At 51.5% G+C, this 18,830-nt stretch overlaps 1 protein-coding gene across 1 annotated transcript; it reads right to left on the minus strand.

Moving 5' to 3' along the window:
- Positions 1 to 16,681: 16,681 nt before the first annotated feature.
- Positions 16,682 to 17,713, minus strand: LOC102559764 (adenosine receptor A2a-like). Its single transcript, XM_059719056.1, has one exon. It carries the CDS (start codon positions 17,711 to 17,713, stop codon positions 16,682 to 16,684), a length of 1,032 nt encoding a protein of 343 aa, XP_059575039.1.
- Between the last annotated feature and the right edge of the window lie 1,117 nt (positions 17,714 to 18,830).

Raw genomic sequence — 18,830 nt, forward strand, 5'->3', positions numbered from 1 at the left:
TATGATCCTATTATTCTGCACGATGCTCTCTCAATGCTTTCCACGTGAGAGAGTTAGAGCAGGGCAGGTTGGGGTGGTGATGTGTGGAGCACTAGCTGCTTCACCCTGGCCCTCTGCAAGGACAGCTTTTTGCAAGTCCCGACTCCACTTTCAAAGCCATTTCTTTGCCTGGAAACCAGCTCTCCTCTCTCAAGCAGAATTCCTCATGTTATCTAAGCACTGATAACATAGAGCAAGGCTCAACCCACCATTCCCATGCAGGTGTCCTTGATGTCTACCCAGACTGAGTCAACCACAACCTCCTTCTGCCCCACATGGTAGTAAGCCACGAGGCGGAAAGAAGGAAGGAGGTCTGGTGTAATGGGCAGGGACATGACCACAACATCTTGCCCAGCCTGCCTGTCTTGTCTTCCAGCCTGAATAATCTTTCCTTTATTCAGGACCTGGTGGGAAACATGAAACATCATCTCTGGATCCCAGTGATCATTTTAGGTAACCAGTAAATTCCCACGTGTTTTATGGAGGAAGGTCAGTATCATTATTTCAGTTTTGCACAAAGGGAAGCTGAGGAACAGTGGGCATGTCTATACATTTATTAATGCATTTTGGGTAATGCGCATTAAATCTAGTACTTCTGGGCACTTTTACACATGCATCTTTGACTGCTGATTTCCCATGTCTTCTTCACCGTGCCTTTTCTTTGTAGCAATTGGGTAGCTGGCCTGATCTGAGGGTTGCAAAGCTTTAGACCAAAGCCTCTGGTCCAGATTGCCTGGGACCTGCACAGCTTCATTTCTTTGGTGCTCCAGCACCTTCTGCTAGCATCCTTCCCGTGTCCCATATCAAATACCTGCCCATATTAGCCAGAAGCTTCTGCATTGCTTTGCCCCTCCACATAGCATCTCTTATTCTCCCTCACCTTCCCGAGCAGAGCCCGCTAAAGCAGCAGCCTCTTCCGTTCCCCTTCCCTGACCCTTCCACTTGTATGCAGAAGGCTTGAATATAAAAGTGAATAAAAAGTGCTTCATTTGCCTTTGTGCCTTCTAATTGTGGTGTCTGTCCACACCCTGAGAAAAAGGGTGTCCTCATGGCCTGGAGCCTTAACAGCAATGGGATTGGGGCTTCCCAGTAGTTTGCTGAACAATACTTTATTATGACTTTTTCTATCAGATTCCCAGGAACAGAGGTTTGGATCAGTGGTCTGTAGTTCCTCGTGTCCCCTCTAGAGCCTCTCTGAAATGTGGGAGTCACATGGCAACCCTCCAGGCCTCTGGGGCAGGAAAAACAGCCTCCATACTATCTGCTGCTCTGCTTTCTGCTCCCTGCCCTTTCTGCCCCTGAGTTGCCTGCCCCTCCAAAATCTGCTGTGCGTGCTACACAGAGGCTGCCGGTGCCACTCGTGGCACCTCTGCTGCAGGTTGGCCACCTGCTCCAGGGCCTCACTTACTGCCAGGGCTGCTGGGCTGGATGCTCACTTCCCCACCCCCCGATGCCACCAGGATCAAGGCCACGGCACTTCAGCGTCTGAGAGGTGGCTGTTCTCCCTGAAGCATTCAGCGCTGTGCTTGTGCACACCTCTGACCCTCAGCAGTTATCAGCTGGTTCCCAGTCAGGGAGTTTGGGGAACGGTGCCGTTGTCCCGTGCATCTGTGCCCAGCCCAAGGAGTTCAGGAAAAGAGCTTAATTAGCAGAGCATGACAACAAACTGGAAAACCCACTAGATGGCACCATCTGTATTTCAATGTTTCACAGTCTCAGCAAAGAACAGCATGCTACTGACTTGCCTGATGATTTTTGGGTATTAAAAGCTGCCCTTTGCAGGGCTTGAAACCCAGAGTCTTCTAGGCACCTTGCCATGTGGCTCCAGTTCTTCCCAACCACCACAATCTGATCCTCTGGTGTAATATAAACCCCAAAAGCAACAGAAATAAAACGCACCACTTCTCCATCCTTGAAAGTTTTTAAGACACGGACAGACAAAGCCTTGGCTGGGATGATGTATTTGGGGCTGGTCCTGCTTTGATCAGGGAGTTGGACTAGATGTGACCTCCGGAGGTCCCTTCCCACCCTTATTTTCTATGATTCATATGCCACACCTCTACTGTACAGCTCCTTCTGCTGTCAGGGTCTGAGCTTTGAGCTTCAGGCTCAGGCTTATATGGTCCTTGCTTCTCCCCCCACTCTGGTCACGGGGCTTGCCTTGCTGTTAATAGGGCCCAGGTGCTGCTAACCCCCTGCTCAGCCACCCCCTGTTCTACTGGCAGCAGGTGCAGGTAGCACAGCTCTTTGCAGCCAGTCTCCTTGCAAGCCCCAATTGCTCCAAGTAATAGGGGAAGGGGTCCCCTGCTAACAGGTTCCAAATGCTCCAAGTGGGAAAGTTAAGACTGAAAATATTTCCCCTGATTTCTTCTATACTTTCGTCCTTTGGAGGCTTTTATGGAGGGGACGCTCCTGGTGCCACTGCTGATTTGCTGGGTGGCTATGTACAACTTTAAATCTGAGCTTTCACAGATGTTGAGTGACTTGGGTTGCCTTTCGATGTCCCAATTTCCAAATGACTTGGTGGAGCTTGAGTAAGAAGACAAAGGCTCTGTATTTCCTGGCAAACTAGGCTCTTCCTCAGTACCCCAGGTTGGCATGAAGAAGTGGAGGCCTAAAATCACTAGTTGCTCCTGAAAGTCCAGGCCAAGACTTTTTTTCAATAGCTCGGGTGTTCCTAAGAGGAACCCAAGGCAATCATTGCTTTATTACGTGCTTTTCATTTTTGGCTGAAGAGCTTGGGGAGTATCATGGCCTTGGCTGAACTAGACTTCAGTTACGGGGATCTGTACAAAGGGAGTATTTCAACTGGGAGGAATCCCCATTGCATGCTGTAAAACCTGAACCCAGGAGTGCACGGCTGGGCAGCCGCATCACCGCTCTCAGGAGAAAATGGGGCCTGTTTTCACTATCCATGGTTGGAGAACATGAAGAAGCACAAGAAGTGAGAAACAGATTATGTCTCTGCCAGTTCTTAAAATTACGTTAACTGGAGGCTATGGGCACTCACCTGATCATAGTGAGAAAGAAAATACAAATTTACCCTTGTTTCCAAGATGCTGAACGATATATTTAAATCCATCCCTAAGGAGAGAGCTTGCTTGATGCTGCCGTTGTAACAACTGCCTGCTCCAGGCTGGGGCAGCACCAGCGAGAGGGATGGGACTCCCTTTATGACATGTCCTTTAGCAACAATGGGATGCTGGAGACAGTCCCAACCGTCCTGCCCCTGCTCCTGCCAGCTCCCACTTCTCTGCCTGTCTAGCAATGCTGTTTCTTTCTGCAGGGCTGTCTGCAGAAGCCAGCATTTCAGAAGCCACATTTTCTTCAGAGAGGAGGAAATTTTCTAACTCAGGAGAAGTTTGGGAAGAGAGGAGAGAGCACCTGCACCTCCTTGGCTGGGATGATGAAGTAGGTAGGTGGGAATAGGGAGGCAAAGACGATTGATGAGATGCACAAGGAGATACTGGAAAATGGTGAGATCTTCCTCCTAACACTGCAGAAGCTGTCTCTTCATGGTAAGGTCCCACAGGGTCTGATTTAAAGAATGTCACTAGCCTGAACGTTAAACTAAGAATGGGTGTGTGAGCCCTTGACCTTCCCTGTGTATGCAGTGGATACCCAGAGGTCCTGCCACCTTAGACCCTTAGTGGTTTAAGGCAAGATGATGCAGTGAAGAGTTTCCTGGGGAAACTCTTTGAGAAGATCATCAAGGAGCACATCTGTGACGAGCCGGCATCGGGGATGATGCTCAGGGGCAACCAGCACGGTTTCATTAGGGGCAGGTCATGTCAGACCAACCTGATTGCCTTTTACGATCAGGTCGCAAAAGCATTGGGTGCAGGTGTTGCCATGGATGTAGTCTTTCTGGACTTCAGCAAGGCCTTTGACACTGTCGACCACCCCATCCTCATTAAAAAACTAGGTGACTGTGGCATCGATGCCTACACGGTCAGATGGATTGTGAATTGGCTGAAGGGTCGTACTCAGAGGGTGGTGGTGGATGGGTCATATTCAACCTGGGGGAAATGGGCAGTGCAGTCCCCCAGGGCTCGGTCCTTGGGCCCACGCTGTTCAATTTATCAGCGATTTGGACGAAGGGGTGAAAAGCAACCTGTTCAAATTTGCTGATGATACCAAAATTTGGGGTGAGGTGGGCATGCTAGTAGGGAGGGAAAACTGCAGAAAGACCTGGATAGGTTGCAGGGGTGGGCTAACAAAAACAGGATGCATTTCAATACTGAAAAGTGCAGGGTGCTGCACTTGGGCAGTAGTAACCAGCAGCACACTTGTAAGATGGGAAACTCCCTTCTTGAGAGCACGGAGGCAGAAAGGGATCTTGGAGTCATCATTGATCCCAAGATGAACATGGGCCGACAATGCGAGGTCACGGTCGGCAGGGCTAACCAGACCTTATCGTGCATCCACAGGTGCATCTCAAGCAGGGCCAAGGAGGTGATCCTCCCCCTCTACACGACACTGGTCAGGCCACAGCTGGAGTACTGTGTCCTGGTCTGGGCGCCGCACTTCAGGAGGGATGTGGACAACATGGAGAGGGTCCAGAGGAGGGCCACCTGCACGATCCAGGGACAGCAGGGCAGACCCTGCAATGAGAGGTTACGGGACCTGAACCTGTTCAGCCTTCACAAGAGAAGGCTGAGGGGGGACCTTGTAACCATCTATAAACTCACAAATCTCTGGGTTTATCTTGTGAATCATGCAAGGGGTCTGAATGAAGCAGCTGGCCCACTCCTCCACTGCTGTGTCCCTGTGCTGCCCCTTGTTGCCAGAATGGCAGCAGAGAAAAAGTTTAAAAAACTGGCAGATGGAGCAGTTAGCTGTGTCAGTCTGTAGTCAGGGAGAAGGCAGGTGAGAGGGGCACCTTTGCCATCTCTGAGACAGTTTGTCTATATGGTACCTTCAAAGTGGCAGAAGGATGAAGGTGCTTTGCTGCTGGACATGGCAGTCCCTAGGGTTGGTGCACACAGTTGGGTAAATGCTACTCGAACTAAAGAAAGACAAGGCTTTCTGATGATATCTTTTATGGACCAGTTATATAGTATGGAGAGCTATTTGGCAAGGTTCAGGCATGAGGTGCTCTTTTTCAGTCCACAAACTTGTCCAACAGCTCTCCCAGCTCTACAGATAGTCCAGCATCACAAGATATCACATTAAAAGCCTTGGCTCTTGCTATTTCCTGAACCATCATGCCTACAACTTCACTCCAATCTTAATTTAATTCTGCATATTGGCAAATGGTACCATCTATCCAGTCAATACAGCACCTGAGTTATGGGTGCAGTTAGCATGCGGCAAAGATCTCTTCTGCTGGTAGAGCTTATAGGAATGAACTGGGCTTATACAGTACATGTATATCAAATGTGTATCATCAGTACACGTTTTATCAATACAGCTATTGCCAAGGTTAGGGATTGTACTGATTCAACTAAAAAAAAAAATTGCACTCCTCAGTGTAGAAAACTCATATAAACCAGGCATAATCCTGTCCTGAACTCTACTGGGTTTTGTACGTGAAATTCCAGCAGGGTCCATAGTTGTACTGGGGTAAAAACAGTGGAGAATTCAACCCTGACTCTCTAGAGGAGTTGCACTATTAAAGGTCTGTCTGCTCGGTGTTATCGGGGGTCCCCTCACACTGCGTGGAAGAGAGGGGTGATCTCTCTACATCCCAGGTGGGCTTCCTGTTCACCTGAAACTCCAATCGTCATCCAGCGGATGTGGTGTGCTTCCGCCTCACAACATCTATGTAATAGTGCTGTTTGTTACTCAGCTGCTCAGTCTCTGGGTGTTTCTGTAGAGCTTTGAGATCCTTCTCAATGAAGATTTTAAGTGGGTAGGATGCTGTTACTAATGAAGTGGGTGGGATGACATCACAGGGCTTTGTGTGGCTTTATTCACGTTTGTAGAGTGCTCTGAGCTTGTCCCAGGAAGGCCTTCCAGAGGTGTAAAACAGGATTTATCTCTTCATAGCCACTGTTGTAGCAATGGCGTGTCCATGGGCCTTATCTTTGTGTCCTGTGAGATCTCTACAAGTAGTACAAGACCACCCTCTACTCTTTTCAACTCATCAATCAGCAACAGTCTGTGAAATCCACACTCAAGTAGATTGGCGTTCTGTGCATCCAGGATGAAAAAGTGAACAGGAACTTTTCCAGAGTTTCTGCCGGCTATTGACTGTACCGGGACACTGGCCAACGCACTAGTGAATGCGAGTCGGTTACTTTCCTGGGAGTGCTTCTTTCAAGCCAGTCCCAGAGAAATTTAAAGTGAGCGGTTCAGTTGCCAGACCTGTCCTGGGGTGGATCTAGGTTGCTTGCACCTCACTTTGTCATCGTGCAGGTGCTGCACAGCCCTCTCAGCCCACCAGCTCATCAGATGGGTCCTGCAGAACCATGACCTTTGCATGGCTCTGAAACCCAGGGTGAGCACTGCTGCTGCTCACGCCTTCCCCCTGCCCCCTAGTTTGGCAGCAAGGGCAAAGATATGGAAGTGTTTGCCTCTGGATCCACCCGTGAGCTGTCTGACCACCTAGGCTTGTTTAACTGATAGACACTTATGGTCTGTGATGCAAAATGATGCAAACATGCACGTTTCAGCACTCTGGGAGACGGCCTTTCCTGGGCAATCAGGTCGGTCAGGCATGACTTGCCTTGGTGCATCCATGCTGACTGGTCCTAATCACGTTCTTCTCCTCCAAGAAATGGATTCCTTGAGGACCTGCTCCCTTATTTTTCCCAGGACTGAGGTGAGGCTGACTTCTCTGTAGTTCCCTGGATCCTCCTTCTTCCCTTTCTTAAAGATGGGCACTATATTTGCCCTTTTCCTATCATCCAGGACCTCCCCTGATCACCATGAGTTTTTAAAGATAATGACCAGCAGCTCTGCAATCATTATTTAGCTTATCTAAATAGTCCCTAACCTGCACCGAGGACTGCTCACCTTCTCCCCAAACCATGCTGCCCACTGCAGTAGTTTGAGAGCTGATTTTTCCTGTGAAGACTGAGCTGAAAAAGGCACTGAGCACTTCAGCCTTTTCCCCATCAGCTGTCACTAGGTTGCCTCCCCCATTCAGTAATGGGCCCACACTTTCCCTAACCTTTATCTTGTGGCTAATGTATTTGTAGAAACCCTTCATCCTGCATGGCCGGGAAGGCAGTACATGAGGTATGCCAAGTGCTGCAGGATGTTGCGGTGAACAACTTCCATCTGCCTCCATAACCCCAGGGAAGTTGTTGAAGGCTTCAAGGCAATGGGGCTCCCTAACTGCATGTGTGCATCTCTCCTGGTCCTATCCCCATCCCAAGAGAGATGGTTGTCATCAACAGGCAGGGATTTGCCTCGGTGATCTTCTGAGCTATAGCTGATCACTAAGGATGCTTCACTAACATTTATACAGGCTGGGCAGGCAGCACTCATGATGCACATGTCTTTCAAAACTGCCCGCAGCCTGGCATGATGGAGAAAGGACAATATGCACCTGTGGTCCCCGATGTACTGATCCAGGGTGGCTCCATGCCCTGCTTTTCATAGCGGATACAGCTTACCCCTTCCTGCCCTGGCTCATGAAGCCATATGGAGGACAAATTACTGAGTGGCAAAAGTCCTCATTCAATTGCTGTGAAGCAATCCCCTACCCCTCTCTCTGACCCTCACTATCCCAAGTGACCCCTCTCTCTCCTTGTTTTTTTCTTGGTTCAGACTGGTCAATCTGGTGACCTGGCCAGATAAAATTCCCAGGGGAATCGGGGGGGGGAGGGTTCTCATTCTTCTGGCAGGCATTTTGCAAGCTACAAGCAAATACTGCAGGCTGCTGCCTGGTGATTTTGTCTAAGTAAAAACTTGGATACCTGCCAGGAGTTAGGATTTACGTTTAGGCCAGTCGCATCTTAAAAGGATCACTGCATCCAATCTCTGTAATCTTGGGATGCTTCAGGCTAAAAGAAGCACCCAGAAATATTACTGTGAGCAAAGCACCCCCAAGGTTCACAGGATCTGTGCGCCCCGGGCTGCAAAGAGCCCTGCAAAGAGACCAGTGTCTGGGTGGTGGCAGCGTTACCCCAGGCTTGCGGATGTTCTCCAGGAAGTGGGACAGCCAGCTGTAGGCTCCCCAAGGAAGACTCCCAAAGCAAGGTTTTGGGCCTGGTAGAGTAAGGTAGGTGGCTTTGCATAGTAGCGTCCCTTAATGTGCATGCCACAATTACCACCTCAGCAAATGCCATATGACTGTTGAATATACCTTTGGGCATCTGGAAGCACAATGGAGATCACTGAACTACAGGCTCGAGGTGGAGCCAGAAAACATTACCGCTTTCATTGTGGCAACCTGCATACTCCACAATATTAGCGAGACCAAGGGGGTGATTTTCAGTGACTCCTGGCCTGAGGAATTGCTGGAAGTGAAGGAGGCATTGGCCAGACACAGAAGTGGCCAGGCAATGCATGGTGCCCCCTTAGATCAGCAAGAAAACAGTGGTCAGGGAGCTATTGTGCAGAATTGCCTGGCTGCAAACATTTTGGTGGCTGCAGATGAAAAGGGTGCTCTGTAGGCCACTATGCTAAAATGTTCAGCTGTTAACTGTTACCCTTGAGTGTTTCTATAAATAAAATAAAATAAATTGTTGCAGCAGTTCTGTCTGTCTCATAAGTACATTGTCTGCAGTGGGAGTGGGAAAGGAAAGAAGGGTAGCTGGAGATGGCTGAATTCTAAAGGTTTTCCTTTGCTTTGTGGTGGTGGGGAGGGAGGAGGTGTCAGTCTGTGCCGGGGCAAAGGGTTTTCTCACAGTTGTTGGCAGCCTGGCCATGGGCATCAGGGGTGGGCAATGAGCACCTCCTCCCCTCCAGCTGGGCCAGTGCCTAGGGGTGGGCGTGGGGCTCCATGTGGGCAGCGGCAGTTTCAGTACCCCCTGCTGCAATTTAGCAAGAAAAGATCAACGGGGTAGGTTGTTATGTGACACCTCCTGCAGTAATTTATGGTGAACAGCGCGCTGAGCATTTTATGAGATTTCCGAGCGATTGCGTGTACACAGTGACGGAAAAATTAAAACCCGTCATTTCAATTTAGGGGGCATAGACTGAAGCTCTGAGAAATAAACCCCTGTCACGTGTGCAAGTGCTCTGACATTCCAGAAAGCTGGAGACACTTGTTGTCTGAGGAGCATTTCAGTCTTCTGCTGCTTTGAATTCAAAGGAAAGTTTCTATTAGCCTGTGAGCTGCATGGGGTGCAATCATGTCACCTAGAAAGTTTGGAATATTCTTGGCATATTGTGGATACACAAATCATTCAAGATAAGGGACAGATAAGGGACAGCATCCTGCTAATGACTCATCCCAGATAACGACTTGTGTTGAGAGACAGATCCCACTTCCCCTGTACCCTCCACTCCTCCATCATTGGGATGGGCTTCCTGCCCCCATTGGTTTGCAAAGGATCACCTAAGACTCCTTGCCCATGCCCATTTCCATTTCTCTTGAGGTGAATATTCATTGAGCTGTACTCTGATACACAGGGTGATAAGGTTCAATGCTCATGGGCAACGAATCTCAATTCAAGCCACTCAGCTTATGGCCTTACAGCAATGATTCTCGACTAGGGTGCTGTGGCATCCTGGGTGCCTTGAGATCCTTTCAAGGGTGCCACAGGATGCCACGCAATGTTAGCACTGTTAGGTGTGCAAATATGCTTCCCAAATTAAGCGCAGAGGTTTCCAATAGGACTCCATAGTGTTAAAAATATTCAGCCCTGTTGTGGGCATTCTGAGTTCTCTCCAACAGAAGAATGGCTGTCTGACGTTTTTGTAGTAAAAAAAAAAGCATGACGACTGAAATCAGGCATGTTCAGAGGGTGTCTTGAGTTTAATGGGGGGTCCACAAGTCTAACAAGGTCTCTGAACCACCACAGTCATTCTGAAGGGCTTTGCCCCCAACCTTCAATGATGTTCAAGTTCATCTTTGCTGTGAGTAGTAGCACTACTCACGGTGCATAACATTAAGACTGTATAAATCCTTGCAGGACTGCAGCCTGAGTCAGAACTAACTTGAGATCTCTCCTATGCTTCATGTTCCAGAGCAGGAGCGAGTTTAGAGGTCTAGTCCCCTGAGCCAGTCAGAAACGAGATTTTTCAGAGGCAGTTCAGTGCAGGAGTTCAAGAGAGACCACTGACTGCTGAGATGCGAGTGAAACTGCCACAGTCCTTACGTGTTCTACTCATCTCATTTCGTTCCATGCTTCAGTATTGCTGACCTTGGGTGTCTCAGGCCGGCTAGGCGCTATGAGAGTATCAGATGTTAGGCTTCTGGGTTTGGGATCAAGGAGGTGAGTCGGGAGTGAAGTATAGGGAAATTTACTTATAGCTTAGCATACAACAGTTAACAGAAAGGTTAATGCGACAAACAGATAGTACAGTAATAAAAAGCAAATAGTGAATGATAATAACAGATAGGCAGAATGACAAGAGTTCCCACATGGGGTTGGCAACTTATTGGCAGTCCCTCTATGCCAGGTGCGCACCAAGTTGTTCCAGCGAAGTCAGGCGTCCCCAATCAATGCTGTCTAAGGGGTCACCGGGAAGGTCCCTTATCAGGATCCAGTCCTCACTCACACTGGGAGTCTGGGGTCCAGACTTGGTACAGTGATGGTCCTTCTGTCCCGTCCTTCTAACTGGTCACTTGACATGCATGTTCCTTTATGCCTTATCTTATTCTAATCTGTTGGCTTTAAAGCCACTCACAATCTTGCCCTATAGCTGTTACCCTATGGGATCAAAGGGTTTTAGAAATTATCATGAAAATTTACCAGCCAAACTCAGGTTCACCCAATAAGCAAATTACACCACATTACTTTAAGGCTTGAAATTAGCATTACCTGCCCAAGCTCAACCCCTTAGTTTTTTATTCCTTGGATTCCTAGGAATGTGCTAATTATATTAGGTGGTCAGATCTTGTTATGGCTGACCTTTAAAAAACCTGTCAGATCAGCTAATCTTGTAGTTTGTTCATTTTTGGGGCCCACGATCAGTGCAAACAGTTAGATTCAATACTGTGGTTAAATTGTGACAGACAAATTCCACTTGCAGGTTGCAAACTTGCAAGCTTTGCATTAGCTAACCTTAACTGCTAAACAATGGCCTGAATGTCTCCAAGAGCATATATTTATTGCTCTTGATAGAAACCCCTCTGGTTTTGGCCACCACATTTGGGTACCATCCAGAATAACTTAGTTTTGTGATGGGTCTGTTTTCTGCCAGACATAATCCACAGATTTTTGTATATGTGGCAATTCACAGCATTTTGGAATAGAACAGATCCTAGTTTACCTTTTAATGTGTCAAAGATTAGTCTGGAAATAAACCTTCATCCTTTTGCATTAGCAGTCAGATTTGGTACGCCACAAGCTGTAGACATAAAGCACATATTTAAACAGCAGCAGTAGTAATTTGATTTATTGGACATGATGTTTTAGGTGGTGCTTCAAGTTAAACAGAGAAAAAAAAAGCCTATTGATACTCCCTGGGCATGTCTACATGTGCAATTAATGCGATTATTTAAACTCCAGTGCAGTGTGAGCTGGAGTAAATTGATCTGGACACAACCGTCTACATGTGCATTTAAGCGCAATAATTTACCCTGCCATCAGATAATACTTGTATCTGACAGGACTATCCAACAGCACAGTATGTTTGTCTACACTGGCATAATTGCCGCACATGTGTAGATAGTAACGCTTTACTGTGCAGCAAGTTAGCCTATTGCACAGTAAATCTCACATATAGATGCACCCCCTGAGAGCTTTGTTGGTCATATTTGTGCCCAGGGAAGGAGAACATGCTGGAACTGGAACACACTGATAGAAGTAGTTGCTTTTTTAATTTCAGAGATGTAGTTTACAGCCATTTGCTCTTAGCCATTAATGGAACAGGGCTCTAAAACAGAGCAAATGGTTGATGTTGCAAAAAATCACATCTTCCAGTTGTGGCAGTGAACATCCCCTCTTACAGGAATTTAGCTGGATAATGAAACAATGGGGGATGTGTCAGCAAATAAAAAACCTAGGATTCTGCACTAGCCTAAGGGATTGACACGACACCTCATTCGATGAGTGACTAGAGAGGCTTTATTTACTGCAAGTATTCAAAGTCAAATGAGTGCAAAGCAAAGTCCACTGATTAGCTATACAGTGATGATTTCCCACCAAACAGGCGACAAGAGAGATAAGCTGTTTCTTCCGGCTTCTTGAGATGGCTGGGGCGCAGCAGCAGTTCTTGTCAGAGAGATCTTTCAGTCCTGAAGTACATCCTGTTAGCTGTTCCACTTTTTTTTTATACCCTTGGTTCAGCATCTTCAAAGCATTCTTGAAGTTGTGTAAATCAAGAGCGAGTCCCAAGCAGTATTTGACCGGAAAATCCTGTAATCAAACTGCTCATTATTGGTTATCAGAAAGTTCCAATTTGAATGAATGACCTTCTCCGGTGAAACGAGGTTATCCATTTCTAAGTTTAGAACATATCAAGGAACTGATTAACAACCCAGAAAAACACAAGGTTTTGGGGAGCATCCTTGGAAAACCAAGGGAACCACTAGACAGAACAGAAATCAATCAGGAGGAGACCTCTATCACATATGGAGAATGACTCTTCCAGTACATAACATGAGTTAGTTGCAAGAGAAATATTTACCATACTAATTAAACAAGGATAAACATTTCACATGGTTACATCTAGGAGCCTGCTTGAAATCGTCATGAATATAGTAAGATAAGCTGGAAGGGATACCTCATTATTTCTTCTCAGATGGCCTAGCTGTGAACTCGCATCCTCTTACACTATGCAGTAAGCATCGGTATTTTGTATTTTAACTTTTGTAAGCAGTCCCCAGCTTAGCATGAGTTTCAGAGTCATCAGGATGCTCCTCGCTAGTTAGCATGAGCTGATTGTTAAAGGTAGGGGAGACTGCTGTTCGCTGGAGGTGGACGAGCACTTTACATCGTCCTACTCTGGGGATTTCCAAGGCTTCTGGGCTTTGCTGGTTGCTCCCCCTCCCTTTTCTGCTCCACGTGTCAGGGTGTTTTTAAGTCTTCCTTGGGGCGTTGGGTGCTGGCTACAGCCAAGGCTGGGGATTTTGACTGGGCTGTGCCAATGCTCCTGCTGGGACCAAAGCTGGAGGTTCCTGGCCAAAGGGTCTTTCCCCTCTGCTCATGGTCAGACCAATCACTATAGCTGGGGTTAGGAAGGAATTTGGCCCCATGGCCAGATTGGTATGGACTGCAGGGGGTTTTGCCTTCCTCCGTAGCATTTGGTCACTGCAGTCATCACATGGGTTGTGGGGTATACGCAGGGGAGGAGAGTGTGGGGGGTGCCACGACACATAACCTGCTAGGGTTAAATGAATTTGTCTGGCTGATCTGCCACAAAAATGGCTGGTTTCAGACAGAGTGGTTATAGTTTAAACAGCAACAACTTCATCCAGCCGAGAGGAAGGAAACAGGGAGAGCAGCTGGCTCCCTGGCTTCGCACCCAGAAATGAGCTGTCAGGGAGGCTTGCAGGCAGCTCTTGTCCCCACCTCCACCAGCAGCAACCAGGACAAGGAGGATGCTGGCAGGGGCTGCCAGGGTAGGAAATCAGTGCTCCTGAAAGCACTGAAAGTCCTGGGCACAACTAGAGCCCCAGCCCCACACAGCACTGCCTGGTTCTCCCTTTAATGTTTCTGACACTCGCACAGGTGCCCCGAACAACCCCAGTGCCAGTGAAAGGGGGCACAGCAAGCAGAGCTGCCCTCCACCCCTTGTTGAGTGACAAGGGTGAGGGGTCTGCCTGATCAGCTCCTGCTGCTGCTCGGAGGCACCCCCGCACCTGCACCTCCCTGCAGGTAGAGGCACAGACCCCCTGGCAGGCCCTGCCCCACAGCCCCATCACCCAGCAAGGGGGACCACCACATCCAGACAGCTCTGGCTGGGCATCCCAGAGCAATATGTCACAGCCAGCCGAAGCCACGACAGGGGGGCCCTGCCCTGTTTCAGCCCAGTGGCTTTGGGCACTCATCAGAGAAGCAAGAGACCCAGGCTGTAAGCCCCCTCGTCCAGAATAGGAGCCTGATGCCTTCCTGCCCTGTGCTGTAAGCACCAAAGAGAAAGGAAAGAGCGAGGAATAGAAGAGAGTCTGAGGGACCATGACTGGGGGAGATGGGCAGAAGGAGGAGAACCCCTCCAGGGACAGCAATACTCTGGGTCCAAGAACTGCCTGAAGGTCTTGGGGAGCAGCTAAGCTGTGCTGAGGTGGGCACAGGGGGACCTTAGACCTGCTCCCAGAGCCACTGGGCAGCAGCTTGGATGCTGAGCTCAGCCAGGCTTTTGCTTTTGCTGTCAGGAGCAGGACAGGGAGATACCTCTGCTCTAGGCACCTGCCTGTCATTCAGAGAGGAGGGGCTGCCTGGCCCTTGGAGACTCCTGTGATCTCCTACCATGGGAGGAATCCTGCCCCTGCCACTCCAGCAGGATTTGAGGTCATTTCTGTCACCCAAGAGGAAGCCGGAGCTCACTCTTGTCTGTAAGCACCTGGAAGAGACAAGGGGATCAAATCCAGCCAGCATGGATTCATCCAGGGCAAGTCCTGCCTGTCCTGAAGTCTAAACGGAGTCACGTTTTATTGCTTTGTGCACACCACAGCAAGGGCCCAGAGCAGGAGGCTTTAGGTGACTGCTTGAACACAGCCTCTTTAAATTGCCTCCATCGCCAACTGAATCAGACTGTCGCAGGCCAGACTGAAGCTCTTTGTGGGCTGGATGTGGCCCATAGGGCCTACGCTGCAGACTCCTGGTTTGAATCACCCCATGAAAGGACAGGACATCATTATTAAATACATTCAGGAGACCCCAAGCAGAGTACCGTGCCCCCGCTGCAGAGGAACACCTCCAGTCCAATTCCACGTGACTGGGTCCCTTTCTGATCCCTCTAACCAACACCTCTGGGTTTAGTCCTAGCAGGAAAATCAACACCACCCAGTCCAAGTCCAAGTCCCTGGGCTGCAGTCAACACCCAACACTGCTGAGAGAGGTGAAAATCTCCAACACTGGCAGCACCAGGAGGTGGGGAAATTGCTTCCTGGCCCTATGTGGCAACCAGCAATGCCCAGGAGCCTGGGAGAGCCAGAACCCTCCACCCTGCGCTGAGACCTGGGGACTGCAGGCTCAGCTGTGCCCCTACTCCCTGCTTGGGCACCCAGGACTCCTCTGTCTGTCATAGCAGCCCCCCCAGGATCTTGCTCCAGCTTTCCAGGCTGGCGATGGAGCTCTGCTTCATTCTCCTGCCACTGAGCGTGGTCCTCTCCGTTCCCACTGCTCTGGGCTGTAGGGCTCTTCTCAGGATCTCCCAGCAACGTGTATGGGGGCTCCTGGCAGTCGGTGCCCCTGGCCGCAACTTAGGTCTCCATCTGCCCTGCTGGGCTGAGACTGGTCAAACTCATTGCATGGTAGACAGGACTGCTGCAGTGCAGGGCAGGGGCAGGTTCCTGGTGGGAGAGGGGGCAGAGGGCTGGCCTGTCCCTAGTCCCCCCACTCCATCCTACCTGTAACCTGGTCCATGACACGTGGCTGGGTGGTCCAAGGCCTTGGTACCCACTGCCTAGCCCTGCAGTACAATCCAAGCGCTGGGCACGGGGAGAGTTGGAGGGGCCCAACTTGTGGGCATGGGAGGGACACCTCCTCCTTTCCATCCCTGTGACCCCTCCCCCAGCCCTTTCTTTCCCCCTGGCTCCTATCCCAGCCCCTGCCAGGTTTCCTCCCCAAAGCCCCTCTGCCACCCCCAGGGGCTCAGCCAGTGCCCCCTCCATGAGCTGGCATGGTGTTAGGGCTTGGGGCAGGAGTCCTGGCCTGGACCCCAGCTCCACAGTGGGTGCTATCAGGGTCCCAGGGCTCAGGCCAGGGGAGCGTGGAGGGGAGGGGTAGGGAGATGCAGGAGCACAGTACACTGGAGGCACCGCAGCATCCCTGGATGTAGGGGAATGAGCATTGCATGTGCAGTGGGTGCCCAATTAACACAGAGCCTGGCAAGGGTCTGGGCATTAAGATCCACTGGAGCCTCCCTTCCCACCTCTTGTGCAGACAGAAAAGAGCCATCCCTTGCCTCCCCCAAGCCCCATCATAGAGGTGAGAGGGAAGCACTGACCAGCCCGTCGCATGGGGCATGGGCACACGCAGATCCTGGTACAACCCGTGCACAGGGCGTTTGGGCCACAGAAGTGTGCACATGTCCACACACACGTGCAAACACACACACACACACACACACACACACACACACACACACACACACACACACGCGTGCTCGTACCCCAGTGCCTCTCTGCCAACCCGCTTCCCCACCATAAATCTCCCTGCAAGGAAGAGGCAGCTCCAAATGCAGCAGGTGTTACCTTTAATGCATGGAGACAGGAGGGGCACTGGACTCCATTCCCAGAGCTGGCCTGGGAAGGGGCATAGGCCTCCTGGGGTCCATTTCCAGCTCCACTCCAGGTCACTGCTGGTGAATCTCCATTCCCCGATTCCCAAGGCCCGTCGCTGGGATGTGGCAGGACCACCGAGCTCTGCAGAGCCTCCCGGGGTCCCCAGGACAGGCTTAGCCCCACTTCCCCTCACTTCCCAGGCAGCAAGTCATTCCTGCTGCCTAGGCCCTGCCCACTGGAAGGCACCAGCCCCATGGAGAGGGCCCTGCCCGGGGGGGCCCAGCTGCAGGCCAAGGCAGCCTCAAAGGCCTGGCGGAAGGCGCGCAGGCGCAGGACGTACAGCACAGGGTTGAGGGCCGAGTTGGCATGGGACAGCGCGATGGCAGCCAGTACCAGGTGACCAGGGAGGGGGCAGGAGGGGCAGAATAGTGTCATAGTGTTGAGCACGTGCAGGGGCAGCCAGCACAGTGCAAAACAGCACAGCACCAGGAAGAGCGAGGCCGCCACATGCAGCTCCCGGCGCAGCACCCGGCCCCGCCCGCCCCCGGGTACCCCCCGCACTGCCACCTGGCGGATGTGGCGGCGGGCGGCCAGGAAAATGCGGGCATAGAGCCCCAGCATGACGACCAGTGGCAGCAGCATGCAGGCCAGGAAGTTGAAGTAGACCATGTAGGTGTCCTCGATGATGGCGTTGAAGAGGCAGCGCCCATCAGGCAGCAGAGGCTTGTGCCAGCCCAGCAGGGGCAGGAGCCCGAGGGCCATGGCCAGGCTCCAGGAGGCGGCAATGCCCCAGCGAGCATTGCGGGGGCTCAGTACCGCCGGGTACTGCAGGGGCTGCAGGATGGCCACGTAGCGCTCCACGGCCACACCCAGCAGCCCGAAGACCGAGGCCTGAGTGAGCCCCAGCAGGGTGCACAGCATGAGTAGGCAGAGCCGGGGCTGGCCCTGTGGCAGTCCTGCGGCCGACAGCTGGGCGCAGGGGATGGCCACGGCCCCCACCAGTGCATCGGCTGCAGCCAATGACGCCAGGAAGTGGTAGGTGACCACAGCACGGAGCTTTCTGTCCCGCAGGATGGCGGCACAGATGAAGGCGTTGCCTGCGATGGCCAGCAGCCCTGCCACACTCTCCACCACGAAGTAGGTTGTGCTCGGCCCTGGAGCGCTGGTGTCAGCCCCGCCAGGGCACTGCGGTCTGCAGGACACATTGGCAGGGGTAGCCATGCCGCAGAAGCGGGGGTCCATGGGATCTCATCATGGCCTGGCTGCGCCTGGGCTGCTGCAGGATGGGAAAGTGAGAAGTGATGGCAAGCTCCATGCAGGCCCACAGGGCAGAGCCACCCATGGGTCCCCAGCCCGGTACCGAGGGTGCCGGCACAAAACCCAGGGTCAGATCCCTGCCCTGGTATGCTGGTTTTGCTCCCACCCATTGCTCACTGATAGTCTGGCTTACACAGCCCGGCTGCCCTGCTCTTCCCCTGACCCTGGAGGCCTGGGCTGTGAGTCCAGAGCTGCCCGAGTCCCTCAGTGATATAAAGGACATCCCTTGTCCCCGTCCCCACCCCTGCCCCACCCAGCCTGCAAGCAATCTCTGCCCCTCTTGTCCTCAGGCAGCCTTGCTCAGCCTCAAAATGCAGCCACCTCTGGGGTGGTGCGCAGCAGGGCTCACAGTCATGTTGAACAGGGAAGAAACAGGGCATAAGAAAGCCTGGTGTAGCTCTGGGGTGCTCCCAGGGGGAGATTTAGGGGCAGAGGTGTCTGATATGCCTGTGCCCCTCGCAAGCGGGGCTGTGCCACTTCGGGTCTTGTTGAGCAAGGATGCAGCAGGGGTAGGACTCCAGGGTCCACCTGCCAGATCTGGAAGAGGCTTGCAGCTGTTGGAGCAAGGGAGCTGGGAACCAGGAAAGGAATGGGATCTAGTGGTCAGAGCAGGGAGGGCTGGGAGCCGAGATGCCTGGGTTTTATTCTTGGCTTCGGGAGGGGAGTGGTTACACTGTCCTCCATGCTGCTCCTGCCTGTGGATGAACATGTGCCTCAGTTTCCCTTTTTCAAAGCAGGGCACTGACCTCATTTGCAAGGCCCTTCACAATCCCCCAGTGCTGAGTGGTGGGGAGGGTTGGGGGGGTTTCTTCCACATCACAGGCCCCATCCCCATCTGCTTACCCTGTGGTCACTTTAATCCCTGCCCCACACAACTGGAAGAGGAGGGCAGTGGGTTTACCCCTGCAGGAAGAAGGCTGCCATGGTGGTGGGAGCAGCCAGGCTCCCAGGGCCCTCAGTGCAGAGGCCGGGAAGGAGCAGATCCCACCCCTGATTGAGTGGGGGAAATCCCTCTGCTGAT

Source organism: Alligator mississippiensis, chromosome 15 (assembly GCF_030867095.1).
Source record: "Alligator mississippiensis isolate rAllMis1 chromosome 15, rAllMis1, whole genome shotgun sequence".
In the NCBI taxonomy this organism is placed as follows: Eukaryota; Metazoa; Chordata; order Crocodylia; family Alligatoridae; genus Alligator; species Alligator mississippiensis.